Source organism: Lingula anatina, chromosome 1 (genome assembly GCF_051362555.1).
Source record: "Lingula anatina isolate TDL-2025a chromosome 1, LinAna3.0, whole genome shotgun sequence".
Lineage (NCBI taxonomy): Eukaryota > Metazoa > Brachiopoda > Lingulata > Lingulida > Lingulidae > Lingula > Lingula anatina.
In genome coordinates, this window is record NC_141767.1 from 46,121,471 (window position 1) to 46,135,759 (window position 14,289).

Consider the following 14,289-nt stretch of genomic DNA (forward strand, 5'->3'; position numbering starts at 1 on the left):
AAGTCCTGATTCGTCAATGGAAAAACATGTTCTTTTATTATGGCTAGTTTAGAGCTACAGTATTTACACTGTACGCCGATTACCGTACAAACAAAATGTTTTATAGATTTCAAGAAAAAAATGATTTTTTTTTTCAAAATAAATATTTTATTTAAAATTTCACATCCCAACACCAATTTGACACATCATGTTCACTGAAGCTTATATTTTTCAATCTCAGCTATTCTAATAAAGAATTATAACAGTGGAAAGTCTATTTTGCTAATAACAACAATATATGACACTCCATAATATCAGAAATGACTTATATAGACAAAAGAGGAAATAAATATGATAAATGGCAAGATAAAACATACAATATAAGCTAGTCTTGTTCTCATCTCAGTAATTAACAAGGCAATGGCAATGAAAGTTAATTGTTTTTGATTTCACACATATTTTCATCAGAAAAATTATCACCAAAACTGTCATGGCCATAGTTTGCAAATGAACTGCAAATTACTGGTATCATAATCTGAGCTTGTTACAGTATTTGAATATTATGTGTACATTTTCTCAAGCTGTACATGTGAGGTTACAATAATGAAAATCATATAAACAACAGTGTTTACAACGAACTGGCAATCAGATGAAAAACAAGATACATGAATGTCTAATTATACAATGTAAAGTAATATCATAATTAATACCAGTGTTAAGGTATTATTTCAAACATGGAATGCATTGTGAAGACAAATCAGTATAATACATGCTCTGTAATAACGCATTATTCTCACAATGCCATCATCAACAATAAAGAGACTGTAGTCATAACACAAGAAAAAAGTCTGGTTTACAGAAAATCCTTTTTAATCTAGTCATAGCTAGGATGACACTTGGCTACAATTCCATCTTATCATTTAAAACAATCTATAGGCTTAACACTAAAATATTATTTAATGATTAACTGCCATAGAATTTCAGAAGATAAGAGATATCTTTAAATTAATAGTATAGTTCACAGATCATACACATATCACACATATTGCACTGAAAAAGTTATTTTTCAATCAAGAGTATTGACAAAACTAATCTGATAGAAAATTTACTAATAAATAAATATAACAGAATTACATATCATGCAAGCAGAAATTCCCAAATATAATGCAAACTTCACAGCCCCTGAGATAAAATTACAATAATATTTTGACCCATTCTTCAAATTGCAAAATGGCACAAAAACTGGAATGTTAAAAGTGCAACAAGTCATCCAAATATTATCAAGATCACACAAAAAAGTAGGAATGCAAGCTCTGGAAAGAATGGCAGTAAATTTGGCTCAATGGAAGAAGACTCCACACTTTATATATGTATAAATTTATGTAAAAGCAGCAGATGGCAATAAAATGGCAAAAGAATGATAAAGGGGTAACAGTTCACTGGAAAAAAATATTTTTTTAATCTTTGAAAATTTAAATTTTAAAAATACTTAAAAGAATTTAATGCTGTTACATTAGCATCTTTTCCTGTAAAAGAGTCATCTTTCACCTGTCACTATCACTTCCAGGTGAGCTTAAATCAGGGCAAGGAGGGCAAGTATCCGATGGCAATACAATGCTACTGTGGTCCTGTGATGGACTTCTTGGCTCAAGAGACGTGGCTGGACTGGCTCTTGCTGTAGCATTGGCATCACAATCAACATTATCATTATGCATATTTTGGAGAGCAAGAGGATCAGAACCAGAACCAGGAAGTCCCTCCCTCTCCCCGGGACTTGAGGGCATCAATTCTGGCATTTCAGTCAGTTCCTGATTGGACCCTGTGAAATCTGAATCAGAGACCCCAAATTCAGCTGGAACATCACCATGAAGAAGATGGAAATTTTCAATAGGAGTTTCTGGTGGTAGGCAGTTACTTGTTTTCCAATGCGTTTTCAGGCCACTAGCACTGATGTATTTTCTATTACATTTGGGGCATTCATAGGGGCGCTCATTTGTATGCAACCTTTTGTGGAGTTTTAAATGGACAAACTGAGTGAATTTTGCAGGGCAGAGTTTGCACTGAAAAGGTTTCTCACCACTGTGGAGTCTCATGTGAGTTTTCAAATTACTGGTGCTACTGAAACGTTTTTTACAGACAGTACACTCATGTGGTTTTTCTCCTGTGTGGACAAGATAGTGCTTTTGAAGATGAGCAAGTTGGGTGAAACCTTTACTGCAAGTCTTACACACAAAAGGGCGTTCACCAGTGTGAGTACGTAAATGCACTTTTAGATTGGAAAGCTGACCAAAAGTTTTGGAGCACACATTACATTCATAGTGCATTTTTCCATCTTTCTTTTTCAGTGGAAATGGCAAGGAACGATAACCCCTCATGTTGTTTGCATTCAAGCTATTCAGCTGAAGGTCCATCTTTGGCTTGCTGAGGTTCAGAGCTTGGTCATGATGGGGGTGACTGGTCGTTGGGCTAACTTGCTGTATATTTTGGCTCAGGTAAGCATTTTGCATGGCTTGATAAGCAGGGTACAAATGATGCCAAGGCAAAGCTGCTGCATATTGATTCATAGGAAACATTCCGTTCATTGAATACAAATGGGCAAAGCCTGGGTGTTGGTAGAAAGGATAGAGTGGGCTACTGGCTGTAAGGCCAAATGGATGAAAGGGCGTGGGTGGGACTTTCCCCAGTAATCCTGGTCTCAGATCCGGTTTTAGATAACCTGGGAAGTCTAATTTTGGTGGGCCATGGGGAAAACTGGCAGGAGCATTGGGCAATGGTGGCAATAATTTGGCAGGCATTGGTGTTGAGCAATTTGGCAAATTTGGATGACTTGGTTCTGGTTTGATAGGCATCACGCCGTCTTTCCTCTCCTTTTTAATATCCTTTGTCATTGCTACAGTTTCTCCATCTTTTTCTTTTTCCTCATTTTTGATTTTCAATGCATCTAAGGACTGTTCATCCACTGTTTCTCCACTTTCTTTCATCTTCTTGATTAATAAATTCTCAATCATGACAGCACCTGGGCGTTTACTGGGTATCTTGTATCCATTTTTTGTGGGGAATCTTTCAAATGCACTGTCACTTTCATCTTGACTTTTTTCCGACCCTGGACTGCTGCATGGAAAGGGATCATGTTTGGGTAGTGGACTGGGGCATTGTTTTTTTAACATGTCGAATACCTCTTCCTTTTCTGGACTCTGTTTGGGCTGGACCTTTGGACCAACAGAACTGGGAACTGTCTGGGCAGTTGGCGCTGGATTTTGTTCTTCTTGTTCTTTCTCTGAAGTTGTCTCTAAATGATGTATTTTGGGCATTTTCTTTAGACTGAAGTCTATGACACCATTTGGATCCTTTTCGAGTCTTGTCTGGCTGGTTCTGCTGTTGTTGCAGTAGTTTGGCATGGCAGGTACCCTGTGATTTGGAAGTTCTGCAGGGAGTGGGCTGAGTTGTTCTTCTAAATGAAAAAAATTAAGTTGAAAGGATTAAAGACTAAAATAAGCACTTTAGAATGTTAGTACAAATTTCATGATTTGAAGCAATTCATTCTGGTCTTACTGGAAGACTTCTTACTGTATCAAATTCCATGATCAATAATGACATGGAATTTGTAAAACCTTTTTTTTTTCCAAAATAATGTGCAGTTTCAAAGGAAATAAGTTTCTTATATGCTACTGCTAATTAAGAAAAATATTATTTTATGTAATGCATGTTACAAGTCTGAACATTTACAAAGTTTTTGTAAATTCATGCATTACTTTCTAAGCAAAAAAGATATAAAACATATATTAAACTTCCAAATGTTGAAAAGGTACAAAAAAAATAAATAAACATTTATCATTTATTTCAGCAAGAATTTTCCAAACTGACAACTTTGTTCAACTGGCCATATAAAATATCATCAAAACTTACTCATTTTATACTTGTAAATCTCCTCAGCTGGGGGAATGTTCAGACGCTCAGCAAACTCCTGACAGTACCAGAACAAGAGCTCGGAGTCTGGAGGGATGGGCCTTACAGTGTAGAAATATATAGCATGGTCCACCTGACAAACTACTATGTTCTGGGCCTGCTTGGAGGGGGCGCTATTCACATACCGAAGCCAGTTGCTTTTCTTGGGATCAAATATATTGACATACAGGTACAGGTCATGGTTGTGGTGGACCTGAAAAATAAATCAAGTAATAATACAGCTGTAACATAAAGGAATGAAAAAAACTGCATACTTCTTTAAAAGGAAGAAATGAATGAATGATAAAATTAATAAATAAATCAATTAAAATACCTTTTTATTATTCAGGTATTCTTTTGCCCCCCCCCCCCCCCCCCCCCCCAAATTAGACCCTTAATAGACAAAATAATGGCGACTGTAAACCCATACTCTGAGTGCATTTGGTGTTACTAGCTCATTGTGACAGTTGAGCCAAAGGGACATCCAAGTACATTTGCATATTCCACCATTTATTATGTACAACTTTGGTAAAAATGTTTTTTTACAAGATTAGAAAACAGTGAACTGGAGATATAATCCTTTTTGGTTTTAATCCATGAGTTTGTTTGATTCTTAAAGCAGTCCCTATGTTCATTTAAAATTACTAATAATTGGTAGTGCTTCATATTTTTAATAAGCTGAAAAGGTTAACTTTTTCTTGCTGACAATTAAAATAAATTCGCAATACCTTCCCTCTTAATATAAAAATAGTTCACAATGGGCACTTGACCAAAAAAAGGACAAATCAGGAAAAAATGAGAAGAAACATTAGCAAACAAGGGAAAAATGAGACCCTGCTTTATCCTGCTGTTTTATGTCATAACATTTCCTTCTTCCTTGTTCAGAACCATCTTACACCACAATGACCCAATTCGTGATTTTCTTCCTTTTCCTTTTTTGATTAAATTGGCTGAACTAACCAGGCCACTAAAACCACATAGGCCATAAAATGTAAATAAATACACTTTCAAGGGTAAACAACATTGCCTTGTCAAAATACCAAAGAAAAAAGTCAGACATCATTCCTGTGACATAAAATTACTCATTGATGTTACAATTATTTTTGGAAGGAGAGGTGGAAAGGAGAGGGGATTTGAAATTTTCTAAGAAATGGAGTACAAACTAACATTGAAATAGTACTGAAAATAATTGCTTGAAAAAAATGCTCTTAGGGCTCATTCCCAATGGAATACCAATTCTACCTGGATCTCTCCAACTCCATGGGGGTTCTTGCTGAATGTATTTCAGATTAATGCCTATATATTGCTGAATATTTCTTTCTTTCTTTCTTTCTTTCTTTCTTTCTCTTTTGTGAAGTACTTCATCTGTTTTTTTTTTTCAAAATGTGTTCTCACAAGTCACATCAATTTTGTGTATAAAATGCAGGTGAAATTAGAATTTAGTGAAAAGATCAAAGTGTTATCAGCTATGAAAGTGATGGGGGTTAAAACTATACTAATACCCTTATTGCAGGTCATATATGGCTTCAAATCCCTCCTGAGTGCAGATTTACACTAAAAAGATAATATTTCACACCAGTATTTTAAACAAAAAGATCAGAAGATTAAGAAAGATTGTTTTTTGTCACAGCTGCATCTGCCTTGTATTATCCATGGTGTTCTTATGCAATTTTTTTGTTTGTTTTTTTTAATACATAAGGTGTTAAAATATAAAGAGTTTAGCAAGTATTTGTTAAAACAGGAGTGTGTTTTACATTTTTGAAATAAAATAATTTCTACAGTTGCAAACAGTTTTTATCTCCTTCATAGTATTATCTATTATTCTCCAGAGCAAATATTAAACTAATATAAATATTTTCTCCCCCCAAAATCTCTCTGCTCTTATAGACATATATTATGGCCTAATAAATCTATCCTAGTAAATCTGTCTGCAATCATAAAGAATTTGAGATTTCATTTGTATGGCTTTTTGTCACCTTCATCAGTCTTACTGAATTACCTGTTATATGGCAATTAAGCAACCAATACCGCATATGTTCCATTTCTTTGTTCTCACAATTAAAAGTGTTGGTAGTGCTTAAACATAAAAATGCCCATTAAAATGGGCCCTTGTCAAATAATAGGAATATACCTTGTTGCATGCAAACAAAACTTGCATAATCTTTTGGGATGAAGTTATCAAGGGGAAGCAAAGTAATAAAATCTAGAGTCTTTACAAGAGATAGACACACAATCTTATCTCTGTTGAAAGTGATTGCAGCTTTCGGTGAAAGACAAGTGCCTAACCACGCTAGTGCAATAAAACAATCTGCAGTAAATGGCAATCTACTGAGTTTCAATTGATAAGTTTAATTGGAGGATTTTAGGTTCACTAAATAGCCTACCCTCCAGAATTCTGGTCTTAATAATCAAGAATTTCAATTTTCATTAATGACATCATCAATAAGCCAAGTAGTTACTGTGCAAAATTTTCTAAGAAATCCTAATGTCATAATTGTTCAATAAAATACTACTAATACTAATACCCTCGAGATTTAACATAAGTTCCGTGGCAAATTAAATTAGATAGGTATTCTAAGTAAATGCACCTCTCACTGAATGGCAAATTGTATGATACTAGGAAAGATGGCCATTGTAATATAAATCAAGCCTAATGAGTCAAGATAAGTACCCTTAACCTACAGCTGTATTAACGAAATGTAGACTAGTCACCTACCAATGATAATAGTGAAAAATGAGAGAAATTGAAACCCATGGCAGTTGAAAGTATTGCATGCATTTATCCCACACAACAACACTTTAACCCAAAATTTCATTTAAATTCATCTAAATTGCAAAATTCAGTAAAAATAAGTAAATGAGTAAATGGACAAGAGAACAAATCAATGGACAAACAAACAATAAAACTAAGACCCCATTCCCAGAGATTAGATCGATCTACTTTAGATCGACTTAACTCCCTAGAGGTTCACGCTAAATAGCCGAGCAGGCACGAAAGTTAATTACCCCCTTACAGCTTATAGTAGGCGGGACGGACATTTAAGCCAGATTATCTGACAGTAATCTAGTGAGACTCCCCGCAGGGATAGATCGATCTAAAAGCTCTGGGAATGCACCCTAAGCAATAGAGGAATGAAAGACAAATGAATGTATAAAATAGTAAATCCATTCATTGGAAATTTCTTACTCTTTTCCAAGTGATCACTTGTTTGATAATCAGTAGAAGCAATATTTTAGATATATCTCAATACACACCTGCCACAAGAACTTCTTCTCAGCAGTTCTAGGAATAGAATCCTTGGTGAAGATCTCTCCTACCAGGGGACCAAATCTTGTTCCTTTTGGTATGTAGTCTGTGCTCCATACACCAACAACCTATCAATATCAATAAATAAAAAAATCAGATTATTTAAAAGAAGTACCACAAAAACATCCTTTCAGTGCAAAGAAAGTTCTTCCCCGTTATATTGCAGAGAGCAAATCATAAAAGCTGTCCTTTCTCATTTCGGTCTGTCATTTCACTTTTATGGCAGAATTTGCCATCCTCACCCCAGTTTCCCTTCTTCCATGCTTGAGAAAATTGAGAAAATTCAATTAAAAACCTATATTGTTGAAAACCATAGCTTTTTCAGGGTTTTTAATCATCAGGTGTATATAGGCTATCCACCCTGGCTTTTTTAAATAGCTGATGCCAAAATTTCACATCCCAAAGCAAGCCAGAAAACACATACCAGCTGCCTGCTTGTATAGGGATCCCATTAAAAAAAGGGAACTTTAAGAATGTAATTTTCAAGCAATGAAAATTGTATCTTCAAAGTTGGACCATGCTTCTGCCTGATAGATAAAGAGTTAGCTCATATGAGAAGTTATTAAAAATGACTGAACCCGACCTGAAAGGCTTCCAACTCCTGCTCTAACTCATGACAATCATATTCTGCTTTTCTTAGTCCGTAACTGTCTGTTTAAGAAATGAAAACTGAAGAGCAGAGTTTGGTCTTACCTTATCTTTTCCAAACTCTCAATTTATTGATTAACAAGTCTTTTCACTTTCTTCTATTTTGATACAATCTCAAGAGTTGGAGATAAAAAAAAGCATGGCCAGTATGGCCTTTCTACTGATTTCTACTGAGACTGTATTTACATATTGAGATTCTTAACTGACTCCAGTTTGCCTTCTCCATTACTTTGTTGATATGTGACATTTCAACTATGTTCTGATACTCTGCTTCTTTTCTTGTGGTTCAATAAACCAGTAATATGTGACCATATTGTAGGTGATGTGTACTCAGTCATGTTTACTGTCCACTAACTTCAACTTTCTAGTGCACGAACCAGCCATTTAGGTGTTCTTATTGAAAAGGTAATAACATTAATGAAAGCCAGACTTTTGCATGAACAAGGAGAATTAGGCTGCATACCATACAATATCTTAAATGCCTGGTAGTATTTAGAAAGACTTCTTTTATTGCATTTCATATTTCAAAATTAATGGTCAGCAATGACCACCTGATACATGTGACTGCTCATGATTAAATATTGATTAAAAGGGAAAAAAATGTGTGATGAAAAGGAAACGTGGATTTAAATGATATTCAATTCTGATTAAAGAAAAAGACAAGTAAATGAAAAAAAAGCAGCTGACCAATCTGTAACAAGCTGATGCAATCAAAATATATATCTGACAGCAAAGACTGATTGAGAATCTTTTTATTAAGTCAAATTTTTTTTTTTTTTTTTTTTTTTTTTTTTGGAGGGGGGGGGATTTCATAACAAGACATCGCAAACAATGGGCATAATTACACAACTTGTCATCTCTATAAGTTACAACTTTTATCCTTTCTATAATCATTTTATCATTGCACCTTTTTGACAGCTTTCGTCAGGTGCTATTAAACTATTCACAAAGCCACCCCTGCCTTAATCTCTCTACAGATTATTGTTCTACATTTTGATAAAGTGAGGGTCTTAATTGCCCGGATTAAGTCATCGTCCATCACGCACCTTGTCTCAAGCGGGGATTTACTATCGCTTACAGAGAGTGAACTATTTGGTCATGATAGCAGACTGCTGGCAAGTTTCACACGTTGTCAGGTGGCCAGAAACACAAGGCACAAATCCAAATATGTGATGAGTGTTGAGTAATAGAAGCAGAATATATCTCAAATACTGTGACAGTAATATTAAAAGAGGAGTGGTGAGGCACAGTGTGAAAGCAACAGCTTGTGTTTTAGGGGGATAGGGAAACCTTTCAAGTTTTCCTGATGTGGAGATAACCTTGATAAGTCTTTCAATTTTTTTTTAACAAAAGTTCACACAAAGACTCCCTTAAGTAAAAATTTTAAAAGTAATTTCCAAATTGTCACAAAAGAACCAAAAAATTATTTGAAGAAAAAAATCCCAGTTCATTTTTCCCATACTACAGAACCACAAAGACAAAAATCAATCTTTAATCAAAGTTCATAAAAGGAAATTACTTTCTGTCAGCCTGATCAATCTTGCACATGTAAGCGTCATTGTCCACTTGCTTTGGTGTGTTCAGATGATGGTAGGCTAGCATGCAACGGTACCAGCATACAATTATAAAAAACATGAGCTCTCTCTCTTAGAATGCGGGACTTTAGAATGCTTGGCATGTCTTTTCTTTATTTCTCAAGCTCACCATTTGGCCATACAGCTTTCTATAGAAATAATATTTTTGTCAAATGACCGCTTCCATGTTTTAATTAACTTCTATCTTCAGGTCACCACTATGCTTTTTACCCCAAAGGATATTTAGCATCTCACCTTAATCGCAATTAAAATATAGCCTCAACAAAAGCATATGACATACTCTATTTTCACATTACAATTGGGTGCTTTCATATTTTTTTATTGGTAGAAGACGATGCTACTGGTACATATCTTTTCAACTAGAAAATTGGCATGATGCTGTGTGAAAATCTCAGAGTCCATGTTAATCAGAACGTGAGGAGGAAGTCATGAAAAATAAAACAGTATCCATTTCTTTCAGTTTGAGTGAAGGCTGATTGAGGCTACATTGGCAAGAATTATTTACCCAAGTGAAAATATAACAAAACTTCACTGGTCTGATCAATGGCTTCTGTCCTCTTGTAGATTTTGACAGCCTTTGGGATTTAGCTTGGCGTGAATGATAAATTGTCATTTAATCATTTGATCCCTTTTCCAATTACTAATATCCCTTTCTCTCGCCTGCTGTGCACCCCTCTGCTAGATCATATGAGCTGGGAGAGAAAAGCACCTTGATTTGTAAGGGAAACAATTGCAGACCTTTGATTATGTAGTCAACATTTTTGCCAGCAAACAATTAACTTCTCCTGATGACAAAGCTAATGACTTTGGCTTTCTAATCTTTCACCATCAAATTACTCCCAAACTGTGTGAAACACTATATAGCCCCCGGTCCACTTCAAGGGTCCACTTTCATTTTAATCGACCATTTTTTGAAAAAGAGCAAGAATTTAGGAATGACAGGTATTTATGGCAGTAACAGAAAGTTGCATCTGGAAGTCTAAATTGCACCAAATGTGAGAAAAGTATGGTGTTTTCCATTGGGTCTGGCCCTCTTTACTATGTGATGCACAGTTTGTAAATCTTTGATTAGTAGACACTGTAAGTAATTCAATATCATCCAATATCTTCACATGGAATCATTAATACCAAGTTGATTTTTTTTTTCAATTTCAAAATGTCATGAATTCTGGTAACTGCATAACACGGAGAAGATGGAACAGGGAAGATGAGCTGAAACCCTTTGTCAATCCAAGGCCTCTGTCATCTGACACTTGAAATAGCATTTCCATCACTATTTTCTCTTATCACTTTCCAATCTTTTTTTCTTTCATTGTTAAAAACATCATATGTGAATGTTTTCTTTTTTCCTTCAAAAAAAGATGGACTTCCCTTGTCCCGATACAAAAGTCGCATCCCTCTAGTCTGCTGATCATTATCAATGTGTTTTAAAAGTTTATTTAAAACGAAATTCAATCGGTACTAAAGAAACACATCAATTATGGGAAAATGAAGTCGATTTGACTTTTACTGTGATAAAAAGTCAACTGCTGTTTTTACCTTGGCACCACCCAGGAGTTTGCTTTCAAAAGCATGTTGCTATTAATTTGCATCTGATACAGTCTGATAGTGTGTACACATTGTAAGTTATAGATGGTATCTAAATCACCATCGAAATATAAAATTTCACTTCAGCCATACCTTGAAGAGCAAGTAACCCTAAGACAGGAAGAGGACAGGCAGGAGACATGAGGAATAAACATGGCAAAATTACTACAGACTTAAAAATCTATCAAATAACAATTTTGTTGATGAAAAAAAAAATCAATATTAAGTTTGATGTTCTGATTGTGCATGATCTGTTGTCTTCTTATTTTCATATATATATGTTAAGGTTTCCAAAACAGTTATATTTTATCAAATACCTTGACACAAGACAAATGAAAAATGAGTAGCTACAGGTACATACTTTATATGCATAAACAATTCTTTTGAATGTGAAGCCATTCAAATTTACAAAAAACATTCTTGGTATATTGCATCTATATCAAATGATCTACAAAACATGCTGAAGACATGAGAAATGTAAAAATAACAATAATCAGGTAAATGGAGAATACAAAAAATGATATTTTGACACTACATCTATTCGATAGGTCTTAAGTATAAAAACAAAGACAAAGCAGCTTACATCAGTGAATATCTGTGAAGGTTTGAGCACCAGGTTCCTGGGTAAAGAGGCCTCTGCTCTGTTAGGTAGGTCTCTGTCACAGGGTTGGTCAGGTACTATGTAGACACATCTTTTTTCATACTCTTCCTCAGGCAGACTCAGCAAGTCAAGATCTTCTCCCATTGTTTCTGAAGAAAAAAATTAATTAAATTTTAAAAAAAAGGTATAATCCTACCAATATTAATGTGACTATGTGTGCATTAACTGGCCAGACCTACAACCTTTCTTTTTCAAGATTTTCTCTGGTTTTTACAGCAGCTACAAATCCATTTGACTGCTTCATTTTTAGCTAAGCAGCAATGATGGCATGAATCCTTATTTTTGTCAACAATCATGATAAATATTTTTCATAAACCTCATTAATTTTTTTCTTGCTTGTGGAGTTTCACAGGTGAATGGTTCAGGAAGGCCAATACTGAATGTAGAACAACTTACAACTCCAAGAAGAAGGACAACTCTGTTCCAAATGCAAATAAAAGTTCAAAGCTTAGTCATAAACCTCACAGAAACTCCCTTCTTACTTTCATCTCCATCAAATTCTGAATAAATTCAAAAAAATGATGTAATCCTTAATAGTTTTTAACAACAACCAACCAGTTTCACTATTGGTTCTAAATTTCAATCCTAGCTCTGACAACTTATTATGCTGTTGGCCAATTAAGTTATCAACTGAATGGCGTAACCAAAAATTTTAAATGTACCTCTTCAAAGTACCAAAGCTCTTCCACTTTTACTTTAAAGTTCGTTTTTTTGCATCTAAGTTTCTATCTGTAAAAAAGCCCCTGCCACAATTCATATGCAGTACATGTGAAAAACATCACAAGTTAAGTCATTTTATTGTATTTTCAAAACACGGACACAAACCAAGGGCAGAAAATAGATGTAAACATCATGGCTTCAGACCACAAATAAGTTTCCCTTCTTGGGTGGTTTAGATAAAAGTTTAGGAATGTAACTTGTCTGTTACTTTGGTTGGATTAAATGTTAACTAAAGAGTGTGGACTTTCACACATCACAAGGAGTTATATCACCCTACCTCTCAGATTGGAGAAGCCTGGCATGATAACTCCTTTCACCTTAGGATTAGGGGAACAATGACTGGGTAGGCCAGCAAGAGGGGGGTGGAGGAGGGGGGGGGGAGGAAGGATATGTACAAGTATATAAACTATTTTCAGGACTTAATTTATGGTGTACTTTGATAACTGTACTTTGTGAAGGTGATATCTGCATGATGTTTTGGTAAATGCAGCTAATTATTTAATAAATGCACATTTCCACAATCACTAACCTGATGTGACTCTCTGTGTAATAAACAAACACTTTTTATTCAGTTTTACTGCATTAAGTACTGCAGCCTTTTACCTTTCATCTTAAAACAATTTTTTCAGGCTGCCCTCATTCTTAGAATATCAGGTCAAAAAAAGGGCCATCAATCTTCAAGACCACCGCTTGACATCTATAACTGATAAGAGATGACACCAGATCACAAGATGTTGTGAAATAAACAACAAAATCATTCTACGCCCCTTTATATTGATTTTGCTTCAATGGTGATACAGATAGCCTATCACTTATTGTGCTTGGCACTTTCAGCTCCATACAAAACTGGGCACAAATTTGGGGGGTGGGGGGTGGGGGGATGGGGGGTGGTGATGACCAAGGTATAATTGGTCATTTTGCTAATTTTTTCCTTTGAATATGAACCCAAAGGTAAGTATATCATATGCTCAGCTGATTATCACCTATTTGTTCAGAACAATAAAAATACAACATTAAGCTGTTCAATGAAATTAAAACATATTGATGAAAACATGAACTGTTGATGTATTCTGAGGGCAATCAAAGGGTTTGGGTACACACCAGACTGGCCAAATAATAAGATCACTTGATTTAAACTTTCATACTATCTGTGCACTTTTTCAGAAGGAAATGTGTTTCAAGTATGATTACATCCTGATGTCAAAATGAGATGGGGGTCTTGAAAAATGAAAAATAAAAATAAGATAAACATCTAAAATGAAAGAAAAAGTGACACATGGCAGTAACAAACACCAATTAGATTACATTTGGTGAATTCAAGGAAGTTAGCCTCAATTCCTCATCTTTATACATAACAATATTGCAAAGATTAAAAAACACACCATGAGTGTGTTCTATAAATAGTAAAAATGAAAGTGAAAGTAAACAACATGGCAGATAAATAATAGTAGCAGTTGTTTACAGTTCAAACTCAGTTAACTTAGCGTGACTGTTTCCTTTACTTTTTTAATCATCTGCTGACTCCTGATAAGAATTGAAATCTGAATCAGGCGACGTTAAAACACATAGTTTCAAAAATAAATACTTTCACTTCTGTTATGTCAACAAATGTAGCTTGGAGATATGGAATCAAGCTTTAAGCCTTTCTCTCTCTCTCTCTCTCTCTCTCTCTCTCTCTCCTTTTAAAGCAAAAAATATTTGACTATTTCAATGGCAAGGAAAAAAACTTCTCATTGCGGTGACACACATCCTGCTGTAGCTAGCTGTTAAAGAATATTTCATCCAAATAGCCTTATGTAACTCACAGGTTAACAATACATGTTGAGGTTGACTCACTTTATTCATAC

The 14,289-nt window shown here is 34.9% G+C and overlaps 1 protein-coding gene across 6 annotated transcripts in view; it reads right to left on the reverse strand.

Annotated features, from left to right (window-relative positions):
* Nucleotides 1-17: 17 nt before the first annotated feature.
* LOC106153274 (PR domain zinc finger protein 1) overlaps nucleotides 18-14,289 on the reverse strand; it is a 28,977-nt gene continuing 14,705 nt past the window's right edge. For 5 of the 6 annotated variants that reach the window (XM_087017792.1, XM_087017800.1, XM_087017776.1 and 2 more), the window contains 4 exons: nucleotides 11,645-11,811; nucleotides 7,180-7,299; nucleotides 3,886-4,138; nucleotides 18-3,430 (listed from right to left, as the gene is read on the reverse strand). In XM_087017792.1, the coding sequence (XP_086873918.1) occupies nucleotides 1,524-3,430; nucleotides 3,886-4,138; nucleotides 7,180-7,299; nucleotides 11,645-11,806 (2,442 nt within the window). In that variant the 5' untranslated portion in view covers nucleotides 11,807-11,811 and the 3' untranslated portion in view covers nucleotides 18-1,523. Of the gene's footprint in view, nucleotides 3,431-3,885; nucleotides 4,139-7,179; nucleotides 7,300-11,644; nucleotides 11,812-12,384; nucleotides 12,503-14,289 lie in introns of those variants that run through there. The other variant, XM_087017811.1, reaches the window with a different exon arrangement.